Source organism: Rhinoraja longicauda, chromosome 17 (genome assembly GCF_053455715.1).
Source record: "Rhinoraja longicauda isolate Sanriku21f chromosome 17, sRhiLon1.1, whole genome shotgun sequence".
Classification (NCBI taxonomy): Eukaryota; Metazoa; Chordata; class Chondrichthyes; order Rajiformes; family Arhynchobatidae; genus Rhinoraja; species Rhinoraja longicauda.
The window spans coordinates 21,055,313-21,078,201 of record NC_135969.1 but is presented as its reverse complement, the minus strand read 5'-3'; the positions used below and the strand labels follow the sequence as shown (position 1 = coordinate 21,078,201).

Below are 22,889 nucleotides of genomic sequence, written 5' to 3'. Positions count from 1 at the left end.
GTGAGTCCAGAACCAGGGGTCACAGTTTAAGAATAAGGGCTAGGCCATTTAGGACCGAGATGAGGAACAACTTTTTCAGTCAGAGAGTTGTGAATCTGTGGAATTCTCTGCCTCAGAAGGCAGTGGAGGCCAATTCACTGGATGTTTTCAAGAGAGAGTTCGATTTAGCTCTTAGGGTTAAAGAAATCAACAGATATGGGGGGAAAAGCCAGAACGGGGTACTGATTTTAGATGATCAGCCATGGTCATATTGAATGGCGGTGCTAGCTCTGAGGGGCGAATGGCCTCCCCCTGCACCTATTTTCTATGTTCTATGTAATGACCAGGGTAAGTGTGGTCCCGGCACTGTTCCGTCCTCCCAACACTCATCCTCCCACCTACACCCCACACCCATTCTCACCCCCTCCACCCTTGTCTCCACACCCTCGCCTCAGCCTCAGCCTCAGCCCCTCCCCCTCACGTCACCATCCTTCCCTTCACTTCCCTCCACTGCAGTCTTCCTCCTCGTCTCCAGCCCAGCCATTCTCCCCTCCCCTGAGGTCAGTCACGATCCCCAGCCGGCGTCCTCCCACCTGCTCTACGGCCTGTGCGAGGAGTGCGCTCAGCGCCTCGTTCTTCAGCGTCTCCTTGGCCTTCTGTTCGCTCAGGCCGATCCGGCAAAACAGCACCAGCGCCGCCATTGCTGCCAGCCTCGCTCCGCCAATCACATCGGCCGGTGCAGCCACCCGGCCTACCGTGGCGCTTGGCCAATGACGTGGGCGGTTACAACGGTGCCGGACACGAGCCAATCACACGCCGCAGTGTGGAGCCGCTCGGCCAATGGCAAATCACCTGCCTCCAGGTCTGCCCTGTGATTGGGCACGCAGGGCCTCCGCTCTCGCTTGGATTATCCAATAGGAACGCCGGGCGGTGTTGCATCAGCTGGCGAGTGGTGGCTGCAGATGCTGCAACCCTGAGATCAACCCTGACATCAACCCTGAGATGAACCCTGACATCAACCCTGATATGAACCCTGATATGAACCCTGACATGAACCCTGCCATGAAACCTGAGGTGAATCCTGACATGAACCCTGGCATGAACCCTGGCATGAACCCTGACATGAACCCTGAGATGAACCCTGACATGAACCCTGCCATGAAACCTGAGGTGAACCCTGACATGAACCCTGGCATGAACCCTGACATGAACCCTGACATGAACCCTGACATGAACCCTGACATGAACATGAACCCTGACATGAACCCTGACATGAACCTTGACATGAACCCTGAGATGAAGATATAGTGCTGCAGATGCTGCCACCCTGAGATAAACACAGGTCACAGATGCTGCAACCCTGAGATAAATCCTGAGATGAACCCTCAGATGCTGCAACCCTGAGATAGACACAGAGTGCTGCAGATGCCGCAATCCTGAGATAAACACAGAGTGCTGCAGCACTCTGCAGGTCTGGCAGCATCTAGGGAGGAAGTGGTTTCAATTTCAAAAATGAATTTTATTTATAATAAAACCAAAACGTGCAAAACTCTTAATACATTCTCACTGTATCCCTGTGACTATTACGCTCCATAGAGTCAGCACCCCTTTTTACACCCAGCACCATTCCTAGGGTGATACCACTTCCCTTGTTTGAGGGGAATACCCATCGGACTCTGCCCCCCAATGTCCAGCAGCAGAAGTACTCTAGACTGTGATCCTCCCCAGACCCCCACAGAGCCTTGCGTTGGCTGCACCGAGCCTCAGTGCGTCCCTCAGCATGAACTCCTGCAGTCTGGAGCAGGCCAGTCGGCAACATTCCCTGAAGGACATCTTGCTCTGCTGAGAGGTCAACAAGTTTTGTGCAGACCAAAGAGCATCTTTCACCAAGTATTCAGCAGCACTTGAGTGTAATGGTGGAGGGAATGGAAATATGACGTTTCGTACAGGACCCTTCAGACATATGGCATAGGAGAAAAGGCTGGAAAAGAGAGGTGAGGGGAAAGGGTGGGGCAACAGCTGGCAGGTGATCAGTGGATCCAGGTGAAGAGCGGTTGGAAAATCAGTCGGGGTGGGGGAGGGGGGGGGGGGGGTTGGGGAGAGAAAGGTGGAGATAGTAACCGGGGCTGGAGTCGATGAATGGGGACCACAAAAGAGGACAGATGATGGAATCTGTTGAGAGAGAGAGAAGGGGAGTGAAATTTAGAAAAAGAGGGAGGGATGGTGGGTAGATAGGGCTCAGGGTGGTAGAGAGGAGGTGAGGAATCTGAAGTGGGGAGGGGTGGGCGATGGAGGAGGGGAAAGGAACTGAGTGACAGGAAACAAAGATGTGGGGGAAATGGTATGCAGAGTGAGGGGAGAAACTGGGATGTAAAGGGGAGGGGATGTGGACAGTGTGGAGGTGTGGGTGAGAAATGGGTGGAGGGAATGGAATTGGGGGCGAGGACAGTGAAGGGGGCAGGGGTGCGAATAGGAGGGAGGGGATTTTGCTTAAAATTGGAGAATTCAATCTTCATACCATTGCGGGTAAATAGAATATGAGGTGCTGTTCCTCCAGTTTGCGTGCGGCCTCCTTCTGGCAATGGAGGAGACCCAGGACAGAAAGGTTCTGGGTGGAAATGGGAATGGGAGTTAAAATGGTCAGCAACTAGGAGATCCAGCAGCCTGAGTGGACTGAGTGCTCAGTGAAATGGTTGGCAAGTCTACGCTTGGTCTTACCGATGTAGAGGAGGCCACATCGAGAGCACCGGATGCACTAGATGAGGTTGGAGATGCACATGAACCTGTCTTACCTGGAAGGGCTGCTGGGGTCTCTGGATGGAGGTGAGGGAGGAGGTGTGGGGACAGGTGTTACCTCCTCTACTTGGTCTCACCACTGTACCGAAGGCCACACTGAGCACCCAATGCACGAGACGAGGCTAGAGTTGCTGGATCAGCCCCTGACACCTAATCCTAGTGCGAACAACCCCCCGTCCTTCTCTTTCTCCCCCATTCCTCTCACCCCTCCACCATCCTTCTCCCCCAACCCTCTGCCGCCTCCCATCCGTCTCCCACCGCCCCCACTGTGTCCCTCTGCTCCCCCGTGTCCCTCCCCACCACCATTCTTTCCCTTTGTTCATGTTATTCCATGCCCCCACCCCTTCCTTTACTAGACCAGAGGAATAGGTCGAGTGGTAAGAGGAACCTTGCAGTGGGAGCCTACCTTTGTTGACTAGTGTCTCCCAAAGAAGAATCGTGAATCGCTCCCCCACCCCCCAGCACTAACCCTGGAACCGGCACTCTTCCAGCCCCTGTGGAGTGTTGGCACGGTGAGTGGGCAGTGCAGTGGGGGAGGGGCTGGCAGTGCCCTCTCCAGTGACACGGCAACAGGAACAGGACCTCCTTTGGCTGCGTTGTGGAGACACATATCTGTCCTTGACTTCTTCACAGTTCCTTCCCAACTATTAACTCCAGCAGCCAGTGTATGTAAGACACATTTAAATAGGCAATGTGTGGAATAATGTCTAGGTGGGTTAAAGGGTCAACGTGGACTTCTGGGCATTTCTGTGCCGCTCTGACTATCACATTATTCTCCTGATTATACTTAAGGTCAGGGGCAAAAGATTTAATAGGAAACCCGAGGAGCAACTATTTTTACACAGTGGAGCAGCGGTAGAGTTGTTGTCTTACAGCACCAGAGACCCGGGTTCAATCCTGACTACGGATGCTTGTCCATACAGAGGTTCTAAGTTCTCCCCGTAACTGTGTGAGTTTTCTCCGGGTGCTCCAGGTTTCTCCCACACTCCAAAGATGTGCAGGTTTGTCGGTTAATTGGCTTCAGTAAAGATTGTAAATTGTTCCTAGTGTGTAGGATAGTGCTAGTGTACCGGGTTTGCTGGTCCTTGCGGACACGGTGGGCCGAAGGGCCAGTTTCCGCATTGTATCTCTAAACTAAACAAAAATTTAAATAATTTTTTCTTACTGATTTACATCCCTACATGTTCCAATCCCTGGTGTTTGAATGAGTGGAGGCTGCGCTCCAAGCTTGAGCAGACCCACGCATGGCCCTGGACTCATAAACCACCCGCTGTGAAAGAACAAAACTCCTTGTCTCATTGAGTCAGTATTTATTCACACACCCTGGCCCTGGGAAGATGGAAGCATTGCAGTCCGTGTGGGGAAGGTGCTCCCGCGATGCAAATGGGGAATACGAGATTAACATCCAGCGATGAAGGAACAGGCAGTGCGGTCCTGCCCTTCCCGTTGGCACTGGGCTCCGTGTTGGGGCGGTCTGAGCATCCACACTGGGCACAGGGAGGTGCAGGGAGGGGTGTCGGGGTGGATGGGGGGGCACCGGACGGTGACCAGCTTCTCTTTGTCCGACTAGTGTCCGCCGGGGAGAGGGGCGGGGAGTCGAGGTGAGCCACTCACTGTGGCACTGGCCACTCGCAGCATCAGCACTGCCCGGTGGTCAGTGGGTGCTGATCTAGCGGCTTTGGCCGGGGTGCCGTCCAGCCCCTCAAGAGTTGCTCTGGTCAGAGGGCAGCCTGGAGCTGTGTATCATGGTGACCAAGCCAAGCTGGCACTGGTCAGGGTACCTTGGCCGGATTAACCCTTGAGCCTTCCCCTGTGGTGGGGCTCCTCTGGGAGGCTTCCCGGGAGGTGTGTGCCCAGGTTAGGTCTTGCTCTGGGCCACGGGAGCAGGGGTTGTAGTGGCGGGTGTGCGTGAGCCTGGGCCTGTGGCAGTGTTAGGTCTTGCTCTCGGCCGGGGTTGCAGGGCCTACCGTGGCGGGCGTGACTGGGCCTGTGAGTGGGCCTGGGTTAGGCCTCTCTCTGAGCAAGGGGTGCAGTGCCCGAGGCTGGGCATGTGGTTGGGCCTCAGGCTGTGCCTGAGTTAGGCCTCGCTCTGAGCTGGGGGTGCAGGGCCTGTTGCTGCAGGTGGGCCTGTGCCTGGGCCTGGGCCTGGCCCTGGACCGGACTCCAGCCAGGAGTTGTGGATGACGGTGGCACCGGGCAGCGGGTCGACCTGGAGCACGGACAGCACCCGTTTGCGGGTGCAGCCCCGCAGTGCGCGGCGCATCTTTTGGCGGGCAAAGGCGTAGAGCAGCGGGTGGAGCAGGGGCCCGGCGTATGCCAGGGCCAGGGCGCAGAGGCGCAGGCGGCCCCGCTGCTCACTGGGCCCCAACACCAGCTGCAGCAGGTGCAGCGCCGACACCGGAGCCCAGCACAGCACGAAGCTACCCACCGTCACCAGGGACATCCGCAGCACCCGCCGCTGCCGCCGCCTCCTCTCCCGGTGCCGCCGCACTGCCCGCCTCAGCGCCATGATAGCCGACACTGAGGCCTGCACGCCCAGGGCCCGGGGTGGGCCTGGGCCTTGACCTGGGGCTGGGGGTGGGGGTGCTGCCAGCCGCTGCGCCTCCTGCGGCCCACCCAGACCCCCTCCCACTCCCCCTCCCCCACCCCCTCTGCTGCCCCCTCCCCTCCCCCGCCTTTGACCCCGCGGTCTCCTGCCCCTGGAGCCGCGGCCGAAGCGGACGTTGAGGGCCCGCAGGATGCGGGAATAGATGACGAGCAGCCCCACGGCCGCCAGGCAGAAGCAGGGCACCTGCAGCAGGAGGTGGAGTGAGGCTGCCGGGCCGGGTGGCAACTCGGCATCACCCGCACACCCTAGCGAGAGGTTATGGTGGGCCAGGCCGGGCTTGGGGCCCAGCAGCTCAGCCTGCAGGAAGGGCAAGGAGAAGGCAAGGAGGGACAAGGTCCAGACAGCGGCGAGCAGCGGCATGGCACGGCCCGCAGTCAGCAGCCGGCGGGATGGCCGCACCGAGATGTCGTAGCGGTCCAGGCCGATCAGCAACACGTTGGCGGCTGTGCCCACCCCCGCCAGCACTACACAGGCCTCGTGGAAGCAGCAGGCCAGGGCCCAGGCAGTGGCGGGGGGCCGCAGCACCATGCCAGTGGTGAAGGGCACACACAGCAGGCAGACCAGCGTGTCCAGCACATGCAGGCTGACCGTCACCACGGTACTGACCGAGTCAGCAAGGCTACTGTGCAGGCCGTACAGGACCAGCACCGTCAGGTTACTGGCTAGTCCCAGCACCACCTCCAGCAGCAGCAAGCTGCCCAGTGACACCTGGAAGCTGAGCGGGTAGGACAAGTACCAGTCCTGCCCCCCATCCCTCGTCTCCAGCTCCGACTCAAACTCATCCAACTCCATGGCCCTGTCCATCCGGGGGTCTCAGCATAGTCCTGGAGACCGCAGCGTCCCGGCGCACCTGTAGCAGGTCACAGCACACTTGCAGCAGCTTCCAGTACACCTATAGCAGGTCGCAGCACAGCTGTAAGAGTTTCCAGTACACCTGTAACAGGTCACAGCACACTTGCAGCAGCTTCCAGTACACCTATAGCAGGTCGCAGCACAGCTGAAAGAGTTTCCAGTACACCTGTAACAGGTCACAGCACACTTGCAGCAGCTTCCAGTACACCTATAGCAGGTCGCAGCACAGCTGTAAGAGTTTCCAGTACACCTGTAACAGGTCACAGCACACTTGCAGCAGCTTCCAGTACACCTATAGCAGGTCGCAGCACAGCTGAAAGAGTTTCCAATACACCTGTAACAGGTCACAGCACACCTGTGGGAGCATCCAGTACACCTGTCGTCGCCCTGGTGACTGCTGAGCTCCTGGTATGCCTGTAGAAGGTCCTGGCACACCTGTAGCAGTCCCAGTACACCTGTCAGAGCTTCCGGTACATGTGTAGCAGGTCACAGCACACCTGCAATAGTCCTGGAGATCCCAGAGCTCCCGGCACACCTGTCACAGGTCACAGAGTACCTGCAACACAAACCACACTGTTATCTGCAACACCTCCTCCATAATAATTCTCAGCAGCTTTGCCCCACAAGGATATGTTCTCAGTCCCTGAACACGCACTACTGTGCAGCCAAATTCGGCTCTAACTCCATCCACAAATTTGCAGAGGGTCCAAGACTGTGTGTCAGTATTTACAGGGGGAGAGTGTGTCGATATTTACAGGGGGGCCCGGGGTGAGTATATTTACAGGGGGGCCCGGGGGGGTGTGAGTATATTTACAGGGGGTGCCGGGGGGGGGGGGGGGGGTGTGAGTATATTTACAGGGGGTGCCGGGGGTGGGGGGGAGTATATTTACAGGGGGAGAGTGTGTCGATATTTACAGGGGGGCCCGGGGTGAGTATATTTACAGGGGGGCCCGGGGGGGTGTGAGTATATTTATAGGGGGTGCCGGGGGTGGGGGGGGAGTATATTTACAGGGGGTCCCGGGGGTGGGGGGGAGTATATTTACAGGGGGAGAGTGTGTCGATATTTACAGGGGGTCCCGGGGGGGGGGGGGGAGTATATTTACAGGGGGTCCCGGGGGGTGTGTCAGTATTTACAGGGGGTCCCGGTTGGGGGGCATGAGTATATTTACAGGGGGTCCCAAGGATTGTGTGGTGTTTACAGGGGTTCCGGGGAAGGAGTTGCTGAAGGTTTTCTACGGTGCTGTTTTCGGCGGACAGAATGTGCAGATGGGCAGAGCGGTTTCTGCCGCTGTCGCCAACAACGCACCCGGGGGTGTGAGTATATTTACCCGCGAGAGGAGGACAGTAATTATTACACGAAGCCTTCTCTCCAAAGATGCTGCCCGGCCCGCTGAGTTACTCCAGCTTTTTGTGTCTAGCCTCGCATCTGCAGTTCCTTCCTCCACAGAGCTGCGGTACGTGGAGTTGCTGAAGATTAACTGCTGCCAGCGGGCACTCTGATCTTGTCGCTACGATCCCCCAGGGCCGCCGACCGGATCTGTGTCTGCAAATGTACCGACGCTGTGCAGGGCAAGGTCGCGCTGTGAGCTGGCTGGTGGGGCCGGGGCTCAGACATCGCCACCCGCACCTCACCCACACCCGGCAACGGAGGGGCAGCCAGCCCCAGTCACCGGGACCCTCTGCCCCTCACCCCCCACCCCCTCTCTCCTCACAGCCAGTCGGTCAGAAAGCTGTGGGGTGCATTAGCGGCGGCACTGGCGCAGCGGGTAGAGCTGCTGCCTCATAGCGCCAGAGACCTCGGTTGCTGCCTGTGTGGAGTATGCACGTTCTCCCTGTGACCGCGTGGGATTCCTCCGGGTGCTCCATGCACACGGTACACGGCCCAGGCCCACGGTACAGGGGGCACCTGATCACCGTGAGTGTCTAACCCCCACCCCACCACACACACTCTCTGTGCTCCTTGTGTGGTCAGATTCACCTCAACCCCCCGAGGAAGGGGAGGAGTGAGGAGGGAAGGAGTGAGGAGGGACGGAGTGGAGGGAAGGAGGGCGGGAGTGGAGGGAAGGAGTGAGGAGGGAAGGAGTGAGGAGGGACGGAGTGGAGGGAAGGAGGGAGGGAGTGGAGGGAAGGAGTGAGGGAAGGAGTGAGGAGGGAGGGAGTGGAGGGAAGGAGGGAGGGAGTGGAGGGAAGGAGTGAGGGAAGGAGTGAGGAGGGAGGGAGTGGAGGGAAGGAAGGAGGGAGTGGAGGGAAGGAGTGAGGAGGGAGGGAGTGGAGGGAAGGAGGGAGGGAGTGGAGGGAAGGAGTGAGGAGGGGAGTGGCGGGGAAGGAGGGAAGGTGGAGGGGGGTGAAACAAAGCTCCATAGTCCATCAGCCTGCACCACCAATCCTGCTCCTGGAGTCACTCCCTCCTCTCCCCCTCCCCAACCTCCCACCCCCCGCATCTCCATCCCTGGTTCCCCCACCATAACTCCCTGCCCCCGCATCTCACTGTCCGTGGTCCTCTCACACCCCCCCCCTCCCCACTTCCCTGGTTTCTCCACCCCCCCTGCCCTGACCCTGGTTCCCACCTCCACCTCGCTCACCCACCCCTCACCCAACCCCCCTCACTCATCCTCCACTTCCCTGGTTTCTCCACCCAACTCCCCCGTTCCGTGGGGAAGGTGGGAGAGCGTCTGTAATCTCCCTCCCCGGGGACTAAGCTGCCACAGGAAGAGGGTCCCGTGGGTGGGGTCGGTGTCCGGGGAGGTGGGATCGCCGATGGGTGCCGGACAGGGAGAGACGACGACGGAGCGAGGATGTGGGTCAGGCAGCATCTGTGGAGGGAAGGACTGGTGACGTCTCGCGTCAGCACCATCCGTGCTGCCCGGCTGCCCAACCACTGACTGACCGACCTACCCCTGGTCACCCCGAACCCCGAGCTCAGAAACGGGGCTGCACGCACCTCCACTGGCCCCGACAGGTGTGTGTGTGTTCAGTAATGTGTGCGTTTTACAGTCTTTGTCTTTTCACTGTGTAGCAGAATTTATGTATAATTTATGTACAATGTATTTATAATTGATGATTCTACGTGTTGTTTGTCTCACTGCCTGTGATGCTGCAGGTTTCCACTGTACCTGCCCCTCCCCGCCTGTGGGTCTGACAGTAATCTCAACTCAAAACAAACCAGCTTCCAGCATTATCTCAGTCGCACTGACAAAGCCAGCATCTGTTACACCTCAGGACCACACAGAGTACTGGAGTAGTTCAATAGTTCAGGCAGCATCTACGGAGTAACCTAATGGGTCAGGCAACAACTCTGGAGTAACTCGGCAGGTCAAGCAGCATCTCTGGACTAACTCAGCAGGTCAGGCAACATCCCTGGAGTAACTCAGCGGGTCAGGCAGCATCTCTGGAGTAACTCAGCGGGTCAGGCAGTATCTCTGGACTAACTCAGCAGGTCAGGCAACATCTTTGGAGTAACTCGGCAGGTCAGGCAACATCTTTGGAGTAACTCGGCAGGTCAGGCAACATCTTTGGAGTAACAAAGATGTTGGTCACTGCCTGGTCCATTGAGTAACTCAGTGGACCAGGCAGCATCTCTGGAAAGCATGGACAGATGACGTATCGGGTCGGGACCCTGGGTGGTTCTCCATTCTACATTCCTTGTTTCTGGAGAGGGTGACGTGACCGTGTGGTTCCACACAGGCGAGGGGAGCACACCGGATCCTCCATCCCACTAAGGGACCACTGACCCAGGGGTGTACAGTGACCTAGTATCTGGTGACTGCCAGCGACCAGTGAGGCTGGACAACTGCCCCGAGCGGTCAGCCCAGTGACAGATCGCAGACCCACGACAAGCCTCAATGTGAATCTCCAACTCACTGCAGCCCGTGGGATCTTGCTGTGCCTGTTCGCTGCGTGCCAACAGTGACAATACCTGGCACTTCATTAACTCGCTGACGAGCTCTGGCAGCATTCCCAGGCTTCCAGAAGTCTATGTTTCAGACAATCCTGTCCCAATCCGTCGTCACACCGGGTCCGGTCAGGTGAATCTTCGCTTCTCTCTCTGGGAGCAGTGATGATTATCAGAACTTTATCATTTGGTCAGCACGGTGGCGCAGCGGTAGGGTTGCTGCCTAACAGCGCTGGAGACCCGCGTTTGATCCTGACTACAGGTGCTGTCTGTACAGAGTTTGTACGTTCTCCCCGTGACTGCGTGGGTTTTCTTCGGGTGCTCCGGTTTCCTCCCACACTCCAAGATCATACAGGTTTGTCTGTTAATTGGCTTCCGTAAAAATTGTAAATTGGCCCCAGTGTGTTTGATGGTGCTAGTGTATTGGGGTCACTACTTGGTGTGGACTCGGTGTGCCAAAGGGCCCTTTCCGCGCTTTATCTCGAAACTAAACTAAAATAACAGACAACCCGCACATGAAAATCAGCTGCAGTCACAACTGGCCATTTCACTGTATCAAAGCATCATACATAAAGCATGCCACAATAAAGGCCAACACATCTTAATCAATACCTCGATTTCCCCCGACTATTGAGGAGATTCGAGATGTCTACGAATACTCTATGCAATCTCTACAGGTGCCCGGCAGAGAGCACACTGACTGGCTGCATCACGGCCTGGTTCAGTAACTCGAATGAAGGAGATTACAGGGAGTGGTGGACACTGCCCGGCCCATCACAGGTACTGACCTCCCCACCATCGAAGGGATCTGCAGGCGGCGCTGCCCCAAGAAGGCAGCCAGCATCATCACAGACCCACACCACCCTGGCCACGCTCTCATCTCGCTGCCATTAACAGGAAGACGGTACAGGAGCCTGAAACCCGTGACCTCCAGGTTCAAGAACAGCTTCAACCCAGCAACCCCAGGCTCTTGAGCACTGTACAACACTAACCTCAGCAACTGTGATCTTCTACGGACTGTGTCTATGTTTGCACTACGGACTGCGGTTACCTAGTATTAGGTTTATTAATATTGTATTATTGATTATTATATCTTTATCTGCATGTCATTGCGTTAATGGGCAGTTACGCTGCAGTAAGTGACATTTTCATTGTTCCGCTGCTAGTACAGCTGCCAGTTAAACTTGCTGCACCTTCCTCATGGCCAACATTCTGCTCCCCCCCCCTGTAGCTCAGTGGCCCCTGCACTCGGCCACCGCAACCCCCCCCCCCCCCACCGCAACCCCCCCCCCCCCCCCCCCTCGGACATCAGACACAAGCAATATTGATCATCGGGTAGGACAGATGGAATGTAATCCTGGTGAATGTGAGATGATGCACTTTGGCAAGCCCGAGAGTGAAACATGGTCACACGAGGGACTACTGAGGAACAGAGAGACCTCCCTGGGACCCTGGAGGGTGCTGCAAGGGTGGAGAAGGTAGCGAGGAGGGCGTACGGGAACTCTGAAACTCTCTCAGTCAATGTTTAGATTAGAAATCCTGGCTTCACATCGAACCACGACTCTTATAAAGTTAATGTATGACTGCGTGGCATCACGACCACCTTCTCCCAGATCACCAGACAACACTTTCTCTCCTGTGGTGTCTCGCACACCCACTCTCTCCCCATTACACAGTTACACCCTTTCTTTCCCACATCCAATCTCTCCCCATTACACTGTTACACCTTTTCTCTAACATGCCCACTCTCTCCCCATTACACCAGGTCACACTTTCTCTCTTACATTCCCCCACTCCCCCATTGTCTCTCCCACAGCCACTCCCTCCCTGTTACACCATTACACCCGTTCTCTCCCACGTTCTCTCCTCCCCTCCCTCACCTCTCTCTCTCCCTCCCTCCCTCCCTCCACCTTCTCTCCTCCCCTTGGAATACCTGGCATCGGAAAAGTTTACATCCTCTCTCCGGTGAAATGGAAGGAGACGGAGCAAATATTTTCGCCGCCGTCCCCGGAGTGGGAGCAGCTGGTCTCACATCGTCACCTGGCCCCACAAATAACACCCTGACTGAATGAATCCCGACCTCAACCACCCCCCCCCCCACTCCGCCCCCCCCCCGTTGGAGAAGCTGTCAATGCCGGGGGTGAGCCCTCTGGTACACAGGAGGGAGGGGACGGAGGAGTGGGGGAGGGAGTGGGGGAGGGGGGTGGGTGAGGGTGGTGGGGGGTCACCACTTATCTAGGCTCCTCTAACCTGTCCCTCCGGTCGCCGTTCACCTGAAGCTCCTCCTCTCCTCTCCCCCCTCAGACCTACCGTTGGACCTCTCCCTCCCTCCACCCTCCAACCCCACCCCCCCCCTTCCATTCTGCACGGGTACATACCTGCCGGCCTCCCTCGCTGTTTCCAGAGTCGGGCTTCCAGCCACCCGTAACCCTTGGAAACCAGGAGCACAGCCTCAGCTAATTGATCCCCTCCTGACTTACGTTTCACAGCTGGGCCGGCCAGAGTGTAGGGGTTAAGGGTCCGCATGGGGGGGCGGGGGGGGGGGGGTGCGGGTGGGGGTGGAGGGTCTGTATGGGGGGGCGGGGGGGGAGTAGGGGTGGGGGTGGAGGGTCAGTATGGGGGGCGGGGGGAGTAGGTGAAGGGTCTGTATGGGGGGGCGTGGGGGTGGAGGGTCTGTATGGGGGGGCGGGTGGGGGTGGAGGGTCAGTATGGGGGGCGGGGGGAGTAGGTGACGGGTGGTGCATGAGAGGGGCGGGTCGAAGGGTCTGCACGGAGAGCGGGGGGGTGAGGTGCAGCTGGTGGGGGGAGGGGTGAAGGGTCTGGGCGGGGAGGGGGCAGGAGGAGCGATGCAGAGGGTGTGGTTGGGGGAGGGAGTGCACCATGGAGGGGGGAACGGAGGGGGGGGTGAGCGGAGTGGAGGGGGGGGGCAGAGCAGAAGGGTGGAGGGGGGAGTGGGGGGGAAGGGGGTTGGAGGAAGGCGGGAACAGATGTGGAGCAGAGTGGATCCCATTACCTGGGTGATCAGCTGCCGACACACCTCCCGTACACACACTCAGATACGTGCACACATGTACATGCACACTCATGCACAGGCACACGACTGCACATGCACACACGATGCACACATGCAGGCACATACCAACATACACACACAAACACACGCTCACACCAACACATACACACTAACACACATACACTAATATACACACCAACTCACACACACACCAATACACACTAACAGACACACACTAACGCACACACCAATACACAGTAACACACTAACACAGACACACACCAAACACACACTAACATAGACACACACCACACTCACACTAACACAAACACACACCAACACACACACTAATACAAACACACACAACACACACACTAACACAGACACACACCAACACACACACTAACACAGACACACACCAACACTCACGCACACACTCTCACGGGACCGTAGCAACAGAGGGAGCAGTATTTACGTACTTCCTCACTGGTGCTGGAAGGACCATGGCATTGCAATGGGTCAGGCGGACCCCATTACACCGACCCAGTGCCACCAGGATACCGGCCTGAACGCGAGGAATATAACAAATCGCGGATCTCCTTGGGCCAAGATTGCACTTTTCAGAGGCTTGGAAGTTGCAAGGTGGCAAGAGGTTGCAAGATAGTGGCGGCTCTCTGTTCCAGAAGAGGATCTATTGTACTCATGTACAGTATGATCTGATGTGATAGCATGCAGGGAAGGCCCCTCATTGTATGTGTGGACAGGTGACAATAAGTAAACTAAACCACCCTGAGAAAAGGATGGTATCCACTCTCCTGATCCACGCCTCTCATTATTTTACAAACCTCTATAAAATCACCCCTTAATTTACACTCCTGGGAAACAAAGTCCCGGCCCATCCCTCTGCAACTCAAAGCCTCAGTTCTCATAACGTTTCGCACTGCTCCCAAGGTAATGACACCCTTCCTGTAGCTGGCTGACCAGAACTGCACACAACACTCCACGTTGGTCTCACCAACAACCTGTGACATCGTGTTATAGCTGTGCAACTCCTTGTTCACCCCATCCCTTAATATTCTTTAACGTCCAAAGCCTCACCATCTCTTTGTAGAGTGCACAGAGGGGCTGGTCTTCCAGATCCACCACCTTCTGGGTGAAGACGGGTCTCAATGCCCAACCTTTATCGTAGTAAGTAGGGTACCGACCTGAAACGTGACCTGCTGAGTTACTCCAGCACATTGTACTTTCCTTTGTTCCGAGACTGCGACTCCTGGTTTCATCTCCACCTCTAGGGGCCCTTCGGCCCACCTCGTTCATACTAACCCAGTAGCGCCACACTAATTTGTGTTTTGTATTTTTAGCTCACGGAATCAAGATATGGGGAGAAAGCAGGAACGGGGTACTGATTTTGGATGATCAGCCATGATCACATTGAATGGCGGTGCTGGCTCGAAGGGCCGAATGGCCTCCTCCAGCACCTACTTTCTTTGTTAATCCCATCGCGTGCAATAGGCCGGTGTCCCTCCACTCCATCCCTATCCAAAATGTCCAGACACCTTCAAAACATTGACATGGACTCAGCCTACACTTACCCTCAGTTACCCCCCCCACCCCCGCAGCGCGGCGCTCCCTCAGTAACCCCCCCCCCCACAGCGCGGCGCTCCCTCAGTACCGCCCCTCCCACAGTGCGCCGCTCCCTCAGTACCCCCCCCACAGCGCGGCGCTCCCTCAGTACCGCCCCTCCCACAGTGCGCCGCTCCCTCAGTACCGCCCCCCCCCCCCCACAACGCGGCGCTCCCTCAGTACTGCCCCCCCCCCCCCACAACGCGGCGCTCCCTCAGTACCCCCCCACAGCGCGGCGCTCTTTCAGTACCGCCCCCCCCCCCCCCCCCCCACAGTGCGGCGCTCCCTCGGGACTGTTGGGGTTGGAGCCGGAGGGGGGAGGGGAGGGGGGGGGGGTCCGGAGCTCGGGGGAGGATCTGATGAAGGAGATTCAACCGAGAACCGGGACAACGGCGCGGGAGGGGCCGAGTGGCCTCGGTGGTTGTGTGGGAGGCGGAGGGGGCGGCGGCGGCGGCGGCTCCCTCCCTGTTCCCCACTGTCCCCCCCCACCCCCCCCCCTCCTCCCCCCCCCCCCCCCCCTCCGACCCCAAGCTTCGGGATCGCCCGGTTAGGGATGCGGTTTGTAGGGTCGCTGCTTTGCCGTAGCGCCGGGGACGGTGGGGGCAGCGCCCGGGTCGCGGTCTCCTCCTCCCACTCCCGCGGCCGGGACCGTCTCCGCCCCCCCCCCCCGCCCCTGTGCCGGTGCCGGTGCCAGTGCCGGTGCCAGTGCCCCAGTGCCGGTGCCAATGCCGGTCGGTCATACTCACCGCTCAGCTTGGCCGCCGCCGCCGTTCCGCAGCGCTGCCGCTCCCGCTGCAGTTTGAAGAGCGGCTCCGGGCGGGAGGGAAGGGGGGTGGAGGGAGGGAGGAGGGAGGAGTGGTCCCGGGGGTGCAACGGTCCTCGCCCGCTGTCACCTGTCACCCGCCACCCGCACCGAGCAACGCGACAGAGGGTCAGCCTGTGTGTGGGTGTGTGAGAGATTATGTGTCAGTGTGTGTAGTGTTTATAAGTGCAGCAATGTGAGAGAGAGAGAGAGAGAGAGAGAGAGAGAGAGAGAGAGAGTGTCAGGGTGTATGTGAGATGGGTGTGTGTGTACGAGGCAGTGTGTGTGTGATGGTGTGTGTGTGATGGTGTGTGTGTGATGGTGTGTGTGTGATGGTGTGTGTGTGATGGTGTGTGTGTGATGGTGTGTGTGTGATGGTGTGTGTGTGATGGTGTGTGTGTGATGGTGTGTGTGTCGGTGTATATGAGGGTCTGTGTGTGTGTGTGTGTCAGTTGTGTGACTGTTTTTATTAGTGTGTGTGTGTGTGAGGATGTGTATCAATGTGTGTGTGTGTGCCAGTGTATGTACGCAGTGTGAGAGGTTATGCCCGTGTATGTTAGGGTGTGCCAATGTGTGGGAGGATGTGTGTCAGTATGTGTGACAGTGTGTGTGAGAGTGTGTGACAGTGTGTGAGAGTATGTGTCAGTGTGTATGAGGGTGTGTGTATGTGTGAGGGTGTGTGTCAGTGTGTATGAGGGCGTGTGTCAGTGTGTGTGTCAGTGTGTGTGAGGGTGTGTGTCAGTGTGTGAGTGTGTGTGAGAGTGTGTGTCAATGTGTGCGAGAGTGTGTGCCTGTGTGTGTGTGAGGGTGTGTGTGAGAGTGTGTGTGAGGGTGTGTGTGAGGGTCTGTGAGGGTCTGTTCCTGTGTGTGAAACATAGAAACATAGAAAATAGGTGCAGGAGTAGGCCATTCGGCCCTTCGAGCCTGCACCGCCATTCAATATGATCATGGCTGATCATCCAACTCAGTATCCCGTACCTGCCTTCTCTCCATACCCCCTGATCCCTTTAGCCACAAGGGCCACATCTACCTCCCTCTTAAATATAGCCAATGAATTGGCCTCAACTACCTTCTGTGGCAGAGAATTCCACAGATTCACCACTCTCTGTGTGAAAAAAAACGTTCTCATCTCGGTCCTAAAAGACTTCCCCCTTATCCTTAAACTGTGACCCCTTGTTCTGAACTTCCCCAACACTGGGAAAGGGTGTGAGAGAGTGTGTGAGGGTGTGCGCGCCCGAGGTCAGGGTGGGAGGTGTGAGGTGCCTCAGGGGGTCAGTGCTGACACCGCTGTGTCTCACCTATCACACCATCTGCAAGGGAATGTATAGTTTCGTTTAGAGATACTGAGCCCTTCAGTGCCCTTCAGCCCACAGACCGACCAGCGATCACCCCGTACACTAGCACTTTCCTACACACTCGAGACAGTTTACAGAAGTCAATTACTACAATCTACTACAAACCTGCACGACTTTTGGATGTGAGAGGAAACCGGAGCTCCCGGAGAAAACCCACGCGGTCACAGGGAGAACGTGCAAACTCAGCACAGACAGCACCCGAGGTTGATCAGACAGAATGTTTTAGGTGGCGGTGGACAGGAACAAAGGAGATGTAGGATTGAACGAGCATCTAAATGAACCTGAGTGATTCGGGCGGCAGTGTCCGTGGCCCAGTGTCCATGCCCCAGTGTCTGTTGCCCAGTGTCCATGGCCCAGTGTCCGTGCCCCAGTGTCCGTGGCCCAGTGTCCGTGCCCCAGTGTCCGTGGCCCAGTCCAAGCCCCCAGAGTCCGAGCCCCAGAGTGCAGTCTAGAGTCTGAGCCCAGAGTGCAGTCTAGAGTCTGAGCCCCAGTGTCCACTGTCCATTGAGGACCTGCTCTTTCGGTCGCCACTCCTGGATGGCCCAGTTTCTCTCCAAGGTCATGTCCTGCTGGATGTGAGCGATCAGACCCTTCCCCTGCTGCCCGCTGCTGTCCATCACCCGGCCGTTGAGCTGCCTGCTGGATATTGTCCACCACATCATCAGTCTGAGTGGCAGGAGCCCTGCAGGTCACATCGCCCGCTGCACACTGACGGTCACCCGCAGCCAGTGGTGGGTCACGCTCACGTTCACCTCTCCAGCATGCATCCAACATAGCTTTTATTTCAGTCACATTATGGGAGGGTGTCAAGTCTAGTGGAGATGGGGTATGTTGGTCAGTGTGGGCAAGTGGGACTAGTGTAGATGGGATATGTTGGTCGGTGTGGGCAAGTGGGACTAGTGTAGATGGGGCATGTTGGTCGGTGTGGGCAAGTGGGACTAGTGTAGATGGGGAATGTTGGTCGGTGTGGGCAAGTGGGACTAGTGTAGATGGGGCATGTTGGTCGGTGTGGGCAAGTGGGACTAGTGTAGAAGGGGCATGTTGGTCGGTGTGGGCAAGTGGGACTAGTGTAGATGGGGCATGTTGGTCGGTGTGGGCAAGTGGGACTAGTGTAGATGGGGCATGTTGGTCGGTGTGGGCAAATGGGACTAGTGTAGAAGGGGCATGTTGGTCGGTGTGGGCAAGTGGGACTAGTGTAGATGGGGAATGTTGGTCGGTGTGGGCAAGTTGGGCCGAAGGGTCTGTTTCCACACTGTACGACTCTATGACTCTGAACTGGGTGTTATTGTGAGATGTACTGGTACAGGGAGGTACAGCTACAATGAAGATCCTGCTCGCAGCAGCATTGAAGCACACAGACAACACGCAGAAACATCAATTATACATAAATCACCACATTCTGCGAGGCAGAACGTGTATGACTTTAATGGCTGGATGATCTTTAGTCCAAGATTCCCAGTCCTGGGAATGTTCTGCCAATGATCCTGGTTTACTCCCAGGCTCTGACCGGCTCCCAGGATTTGTGTTCGGAGATGTTTTGCATCTGTGTAGGAAGGAACTGCAGATGCTGGTTTACACTGAAGTTAGACACAAAATACTGGAGTAACTCAGCGGGACAGGCAACATCTCTGATGGAATGCGTGATGTTTTGGGTCAAGACCCTTCTTCAGACTGGCCGTTGGATTTGTGACCTGGGTTTGTGGCTTTGATTTTGTGGTGGGTGTGTGGCCCAGATCTGGGTAAAGTCATGTGTAGTTCTGAGTGCTGGTAGTGCCAGGGATGGTGTCACTGGCCAGTAGTCACTGCAATCTGTTCACTTACACGCATCGTGTTCATGGACTCCAACTACAGTGTCTGTGACTGTGTCCATGTGCCAGGCATTTATTTAGTACACTGAACCACTCTCCTTGCTTTGAAAACTAGAATGATTCACATATTCATATCATTGTACAGATTCAACCCAGTTTCTGGTTTGCTGAGTCTCTTTGATCTTCTCAAATGCACTTGTGTTGTTGGCTTTGTATTCACTTCTGGAGAAAAGTTATCAGCTCTTCACTCAGTTCAATAGAATCTTGTTGAATCTTCAGAAAGTGACAGTCACACAGCACGGAAACAGGCTCTTCAGCCTAACTCGACCATGCCGACCAACATGCCCACTCTACACTAGTCAGACAATCAGTCTGAAGAAGGGTCTCGACCCGAAACGTCACCCATTCCTTCTCTCCCGAGATGCTGCCTGACCTGCTGAGTTACTCCAGCATTTTGTGAATAAATCGATTTGTACCAGCATCTGCAGTTATTTTCTTATACTACACTAGTCCCATTTGCCTGCGTTTGGCCCATATCCCTCTAAACCTTTCCAATCCATGTACCTGTCTTTAAAATGTTGTTACAGTACCTGCCTCAACGACTTCCACTGGCTGCTTGTTCCATGTACCCATCACACTCTGTGTGAAAACATTGTCCCGCACCTTCCTATTAAATATTTACCCTCTCACCTTAAACCTATGTTGGGAAGTATCAGAAGAGGGGTCCTCATATGAAACGTCACCTGTCTATTCCCTGCACAGACCCGCTGGTTCAGGCAACATTTCACCTTCAACCTTTGTCACTCACTCCACCCATCTGCAATCACCCCCTCACCTGTATCCACCCATCACTCGCTAAGCTTTGTCCTGCCCCCCCCCCTCTCTTTTCCAACTTTCTCCCCCCTACTCCATCAGTCTGAAGAAGGGTCCCGACCCGAAACATCTCCAGAGATGCTGCCTGACCTACTGAGTTACTTCAGCACCCTGTGTTTTACAAATTATGTTTCATTCTCTCTCGCTGCCCCCCCCCCCCCCCCATACTTTACCAGCAATGTTGGGATCTTGCTGTGCCCAGTGTGTTGGCCTTGTTGGTGAGGAAGGGGGTCTGGCATGGAGGTGGGGGGTCAGTGTGTGAGGGTGGGGGGGAGGCAGGAGGAAGGCCAGTTGGTGGAGCGGGAGGCAAGCCCACGATCCTGACTACTAACTGCTTCATGTGACCACCCACACCGAGTGTGCCCCTGCCCTGCCATGGATATTAATATTGATGCCAGGTACGGGATCATCAGATGCAGAGAGTGGCCCAGACAGACAGGCAGGTCCCAGTGAGACTGGTGACCTTCACCGGGAGACACACATCCGCCCATCTGCACCCGGCCACACGGATCCTCCCGACCACAGCCCGCTCAAGGTCACTACTCCATCAACGCTCACAGCACAGGACAGCTCAGCACCAGGCCCTTCAGCCCTCAATCTCCATGCCCGACAGCAAGCCAAGACCAACCAGCACGGTGGCGCAGCAGTAGAGTTGCTGCCTCACAGTGCCAGAGATCCGGGTTTGATCTTGACTACGGGTGCTGTCTGTAGTGTTTGCATGTTCTCCCTGTGACCACGTGGGTTTTCACCGGGTGTTCTGGTTTCCTCCCACACTCCAAAGATGTGCAGGTTTGTAGGTTAATTGGCCTCTGTAAATTGCCTGTAGTGTGCAGGATAGTGCTAGTGTACGGATGATCAATGGTCGGAGCCGACTCGGTGGGCCAAAGGGCCTGTCTCCGCGCTGTATCTGTAAAGTAAACGAAACTAGATGCTTACCTGCCTGCACGTGGTCCATGTCCTTCCAGTCCTTGCATATCCACGTGCCTATCTAAAACGTCTCACACACCGCTATCGTATCTGCCTCCACCACCACCCCTGGCAGCACGTTCCAGGCCTCTGCCTGTAAAGGGACTTGCCCCACACATCTCCTTTAACTTTGCCCCATCCAACACTTATCTCCCATCCCTGACTGCCCCTCGGGAGGGGGGAGGAGTTGCGCCGCCTCCTTGAACCAATGCGGACCCCCCGGGGAGGGGGCTCCCACAATGCTGTCAGGAGGGATGAGGGTATATGGGCGGGAGGGTGGGGGTGGAGGGAGGGGGTGTGGGGAATGGATGGAGGGAGGGAGTATGTAGGACGGTGGATTAAGACAGGGGTATGTAGAGGTGTGAAGGGAGGGCAATGGGGAGAGGTGGATTGGACATATTGTAGGAGAGGCATGGACCAGTGTCCTGCATCCCTGGAAGTGATGATTCCTGGGAACTGGTGCCCCCCCCCCCCCCTGGTGGTGTAGCTCCATGTAGCACGGGGCGGGTTAGTTACAGGCAATCAGTGTTGCTTTGTTAAAGAGCATTTATGTCTGACCACATTGAATGGAAGGGGCACTGGAGGGTCGGTGAGGGGGGGGGGGTGTTTGATGTGGAGATCATCTCATGAATGGCGGTGAGCATGGCGTCTGGCTCTCGTGAACCACAGTATGTTGGGCACACATAGAAACATAGAAAATAGGTGCAGGAGTGGGCCATTCGGCCCTTCGAGCCTGCACCGCCATTCAATATGATCATGGCTGATCATCCAGCTCAGTAGCCTGTACCTGCCTTCTCTCCATACCCCCTGATCCCTTTAGCAAAAAGGGCCACATCTAACTCCCTCTTAAATGCAGCCAATGAACTGGCCTCAACTACCTTTTGTGGCAGAGAATTCCACAGACTCACCACTCTCTGTGTGAAGAAATGTTTTCTCATCTCGGTCCTAAAAGACTTCCCCCTTATCCTTAAGCTGTGACCCCTGGTTCTGGACACCCCCAACATCGGGAACAATCTTCCCGCATCTAGCCTGTCCAACCCCTTAAGAATTTCTATAAGATCCCCCCTCAGTCTTCTAAATTCCAGCGAGTACAAGCCCAGTCTATCCAGTCTTTCCTCATATGAAAGTCCCGCCATCCCAGGGATCAATCTGGTGAACCTTCTCTGTACTCCCTCTAAGGCAAGAACGTCTTTCCTCAGGTTAGGAGACCAAAACTGCACACAATACTCCAGGTGCGGTCTCACCAAGGCCCTGTACAACTGCAGCAGAACCTCCCTGCTCCTAAACTCAAATCCTCTTGCTATGAATGCCAACATACCATTCGCTTTCTTCACTGCCTGCTGCACCTGCATGCTTGCTTTCAATGACTGGTGCACCATGACACCCAGGTCACGTTGCATCTCCCCTTCTCCCAATCGGTCACCATTCAGATAATACTCTGCTTTCCTGTTCTTGCCGCCAAAGTGGATAACCTCACATTTATCCACATTATATTGCACCTGCCGTGAACAGTGGTGAGTGTGTTGACTCATCTTGTGAGCCTTGGTGAGTGTGAGCACATGCGAACATTGGTGAGTGTGAGCACACGTGAATAGCGGTGAGTGTGAGCACATGTGAGCCAGGGCAGGTGTGAGCACAAAGAAACATAGAAACATAGAAAATAGGAGGAGGCCATTCAGCCCTTTCAGCTAGCACCGCCATTCATTGTGATCATGGCTGATCATCCACAATCAACCTGTGCCCAATTTTTCCCAATATCCCTTGATTCCACTAGCCCCCAGAGCTCTATCTAACTCTTTCTTAAATTCATCCAGTGATTTGGCCTCCACTGCCTTCTGTGGCAGAGAATTCCACAAATTCACAACTCTCTGGGTGAAAAGTTTTTTCTCACCTCAGTTTTAAATGGCCTCCCCTTTATTCAGACTGTGGCGCCTGGTTCTGGACTCCCCCAACATTGGGAACATTTTTCCTGCATCTAGCTTGTCTGGTCCTTTTATAATTTTATATGTCTCTATAACTCCAGTGAATACAAGCCTAGTCTTTTCAATCTTTCCTCATATGACAGTCCCGCCATCCCAGGGATCAATCTCGTGAACCTACGCTGCACTGCCTCAATTACAAGGATGTCCTTCCTCAAATTAGGAGACCAAAACTGTACACAATACTCCAGATGTGGTCTTACCAGGGCCCTATACAACTGCAGAAGAACCTCTACTCCTATACTCAAATCCTCTTGTTATGAAGGCCAACATGCCATTAGCTTTCTTCACTGGCTACTGTACCTGCACGCCAACTTTCAGTGACTGGTGTACAAGGACACCC

The 22,889-nt window shown here is 55.9% G+C and overlaps 2 protein-coding genes across 5 annotated transcripts in view; both read right to left on the bottom strand.

The window, feature by feature from the left end:
• The window catches only part of qars1 (glutaminyl-tRNA synthetase 1), a 35,032-nt gene extending 34,332 nt beyond the window's left edge, over positions 1-700 (bottom strand). Inside the window, exon 1 of the mRNA XM_078414292.1 lies at positions 573-700. Within this exon, the coding sequence (XP_078270418.1) occupies positions 573-680 (108 nt within the window). The 5' untranslated portion in view covers positions 681-700. The remainder of the gene's footprint in view (positions 1-572) is intronic.
• Positions 701-4,105: 3,405 nt separating this feature from the next.
• Positions 4,106-15,746, bottom strand: LOC144601634 (G-protein coupled receptor 22-like). Of its 4 annotated transcripts, XM_078413863.1 has the most exons (3): positions 15,510-15,746; positions 6,285-6,791; positions 4,106-6,242 (listed from the first exon to the last, which is right to left on the bottom strand). In XM_078413863.1, the coding sequence occupies exon 3, from the start codon at positions 6,185-6,187 to the stop codon at positions 4,853-4,855; it is 1,335 nt and encodes a 444-aa protein (XP_078269989.1). In that variant the 5' UTR covers positions 6,188-6,242; positions 6,285-6,791; positions 15,510-15,746; the 3' UTR covers positions 4,106-4,852. The 4 variants fall into 4 exon arrangements, with proteins under 4 accessions (XP_078269989.1, XP_078269985.1, XP_078269988.1 ...); XM_078413859.1 differs by having other exon boundaries at positions 4,106-6,791; XM_078413862.1 differs by lacking the exon at positions 15,510-15,746 and adding an exon at positions 14,346-14,384 and having other exon boundaries at positions 4,106-6,791.
• Between the last annotated feature and the right edge of the window lie 7,143 nt (positions 15,747-22,889).

Coding starts and splice junctions, on each gene's coding strand:
- LOC144601634 (XM_078413859.1), bottom strand. CDS start 6,187: ATGGACAGGGCCATGGAGTTGGATGAGTTTGAGTCGGAGCTGGAGACG.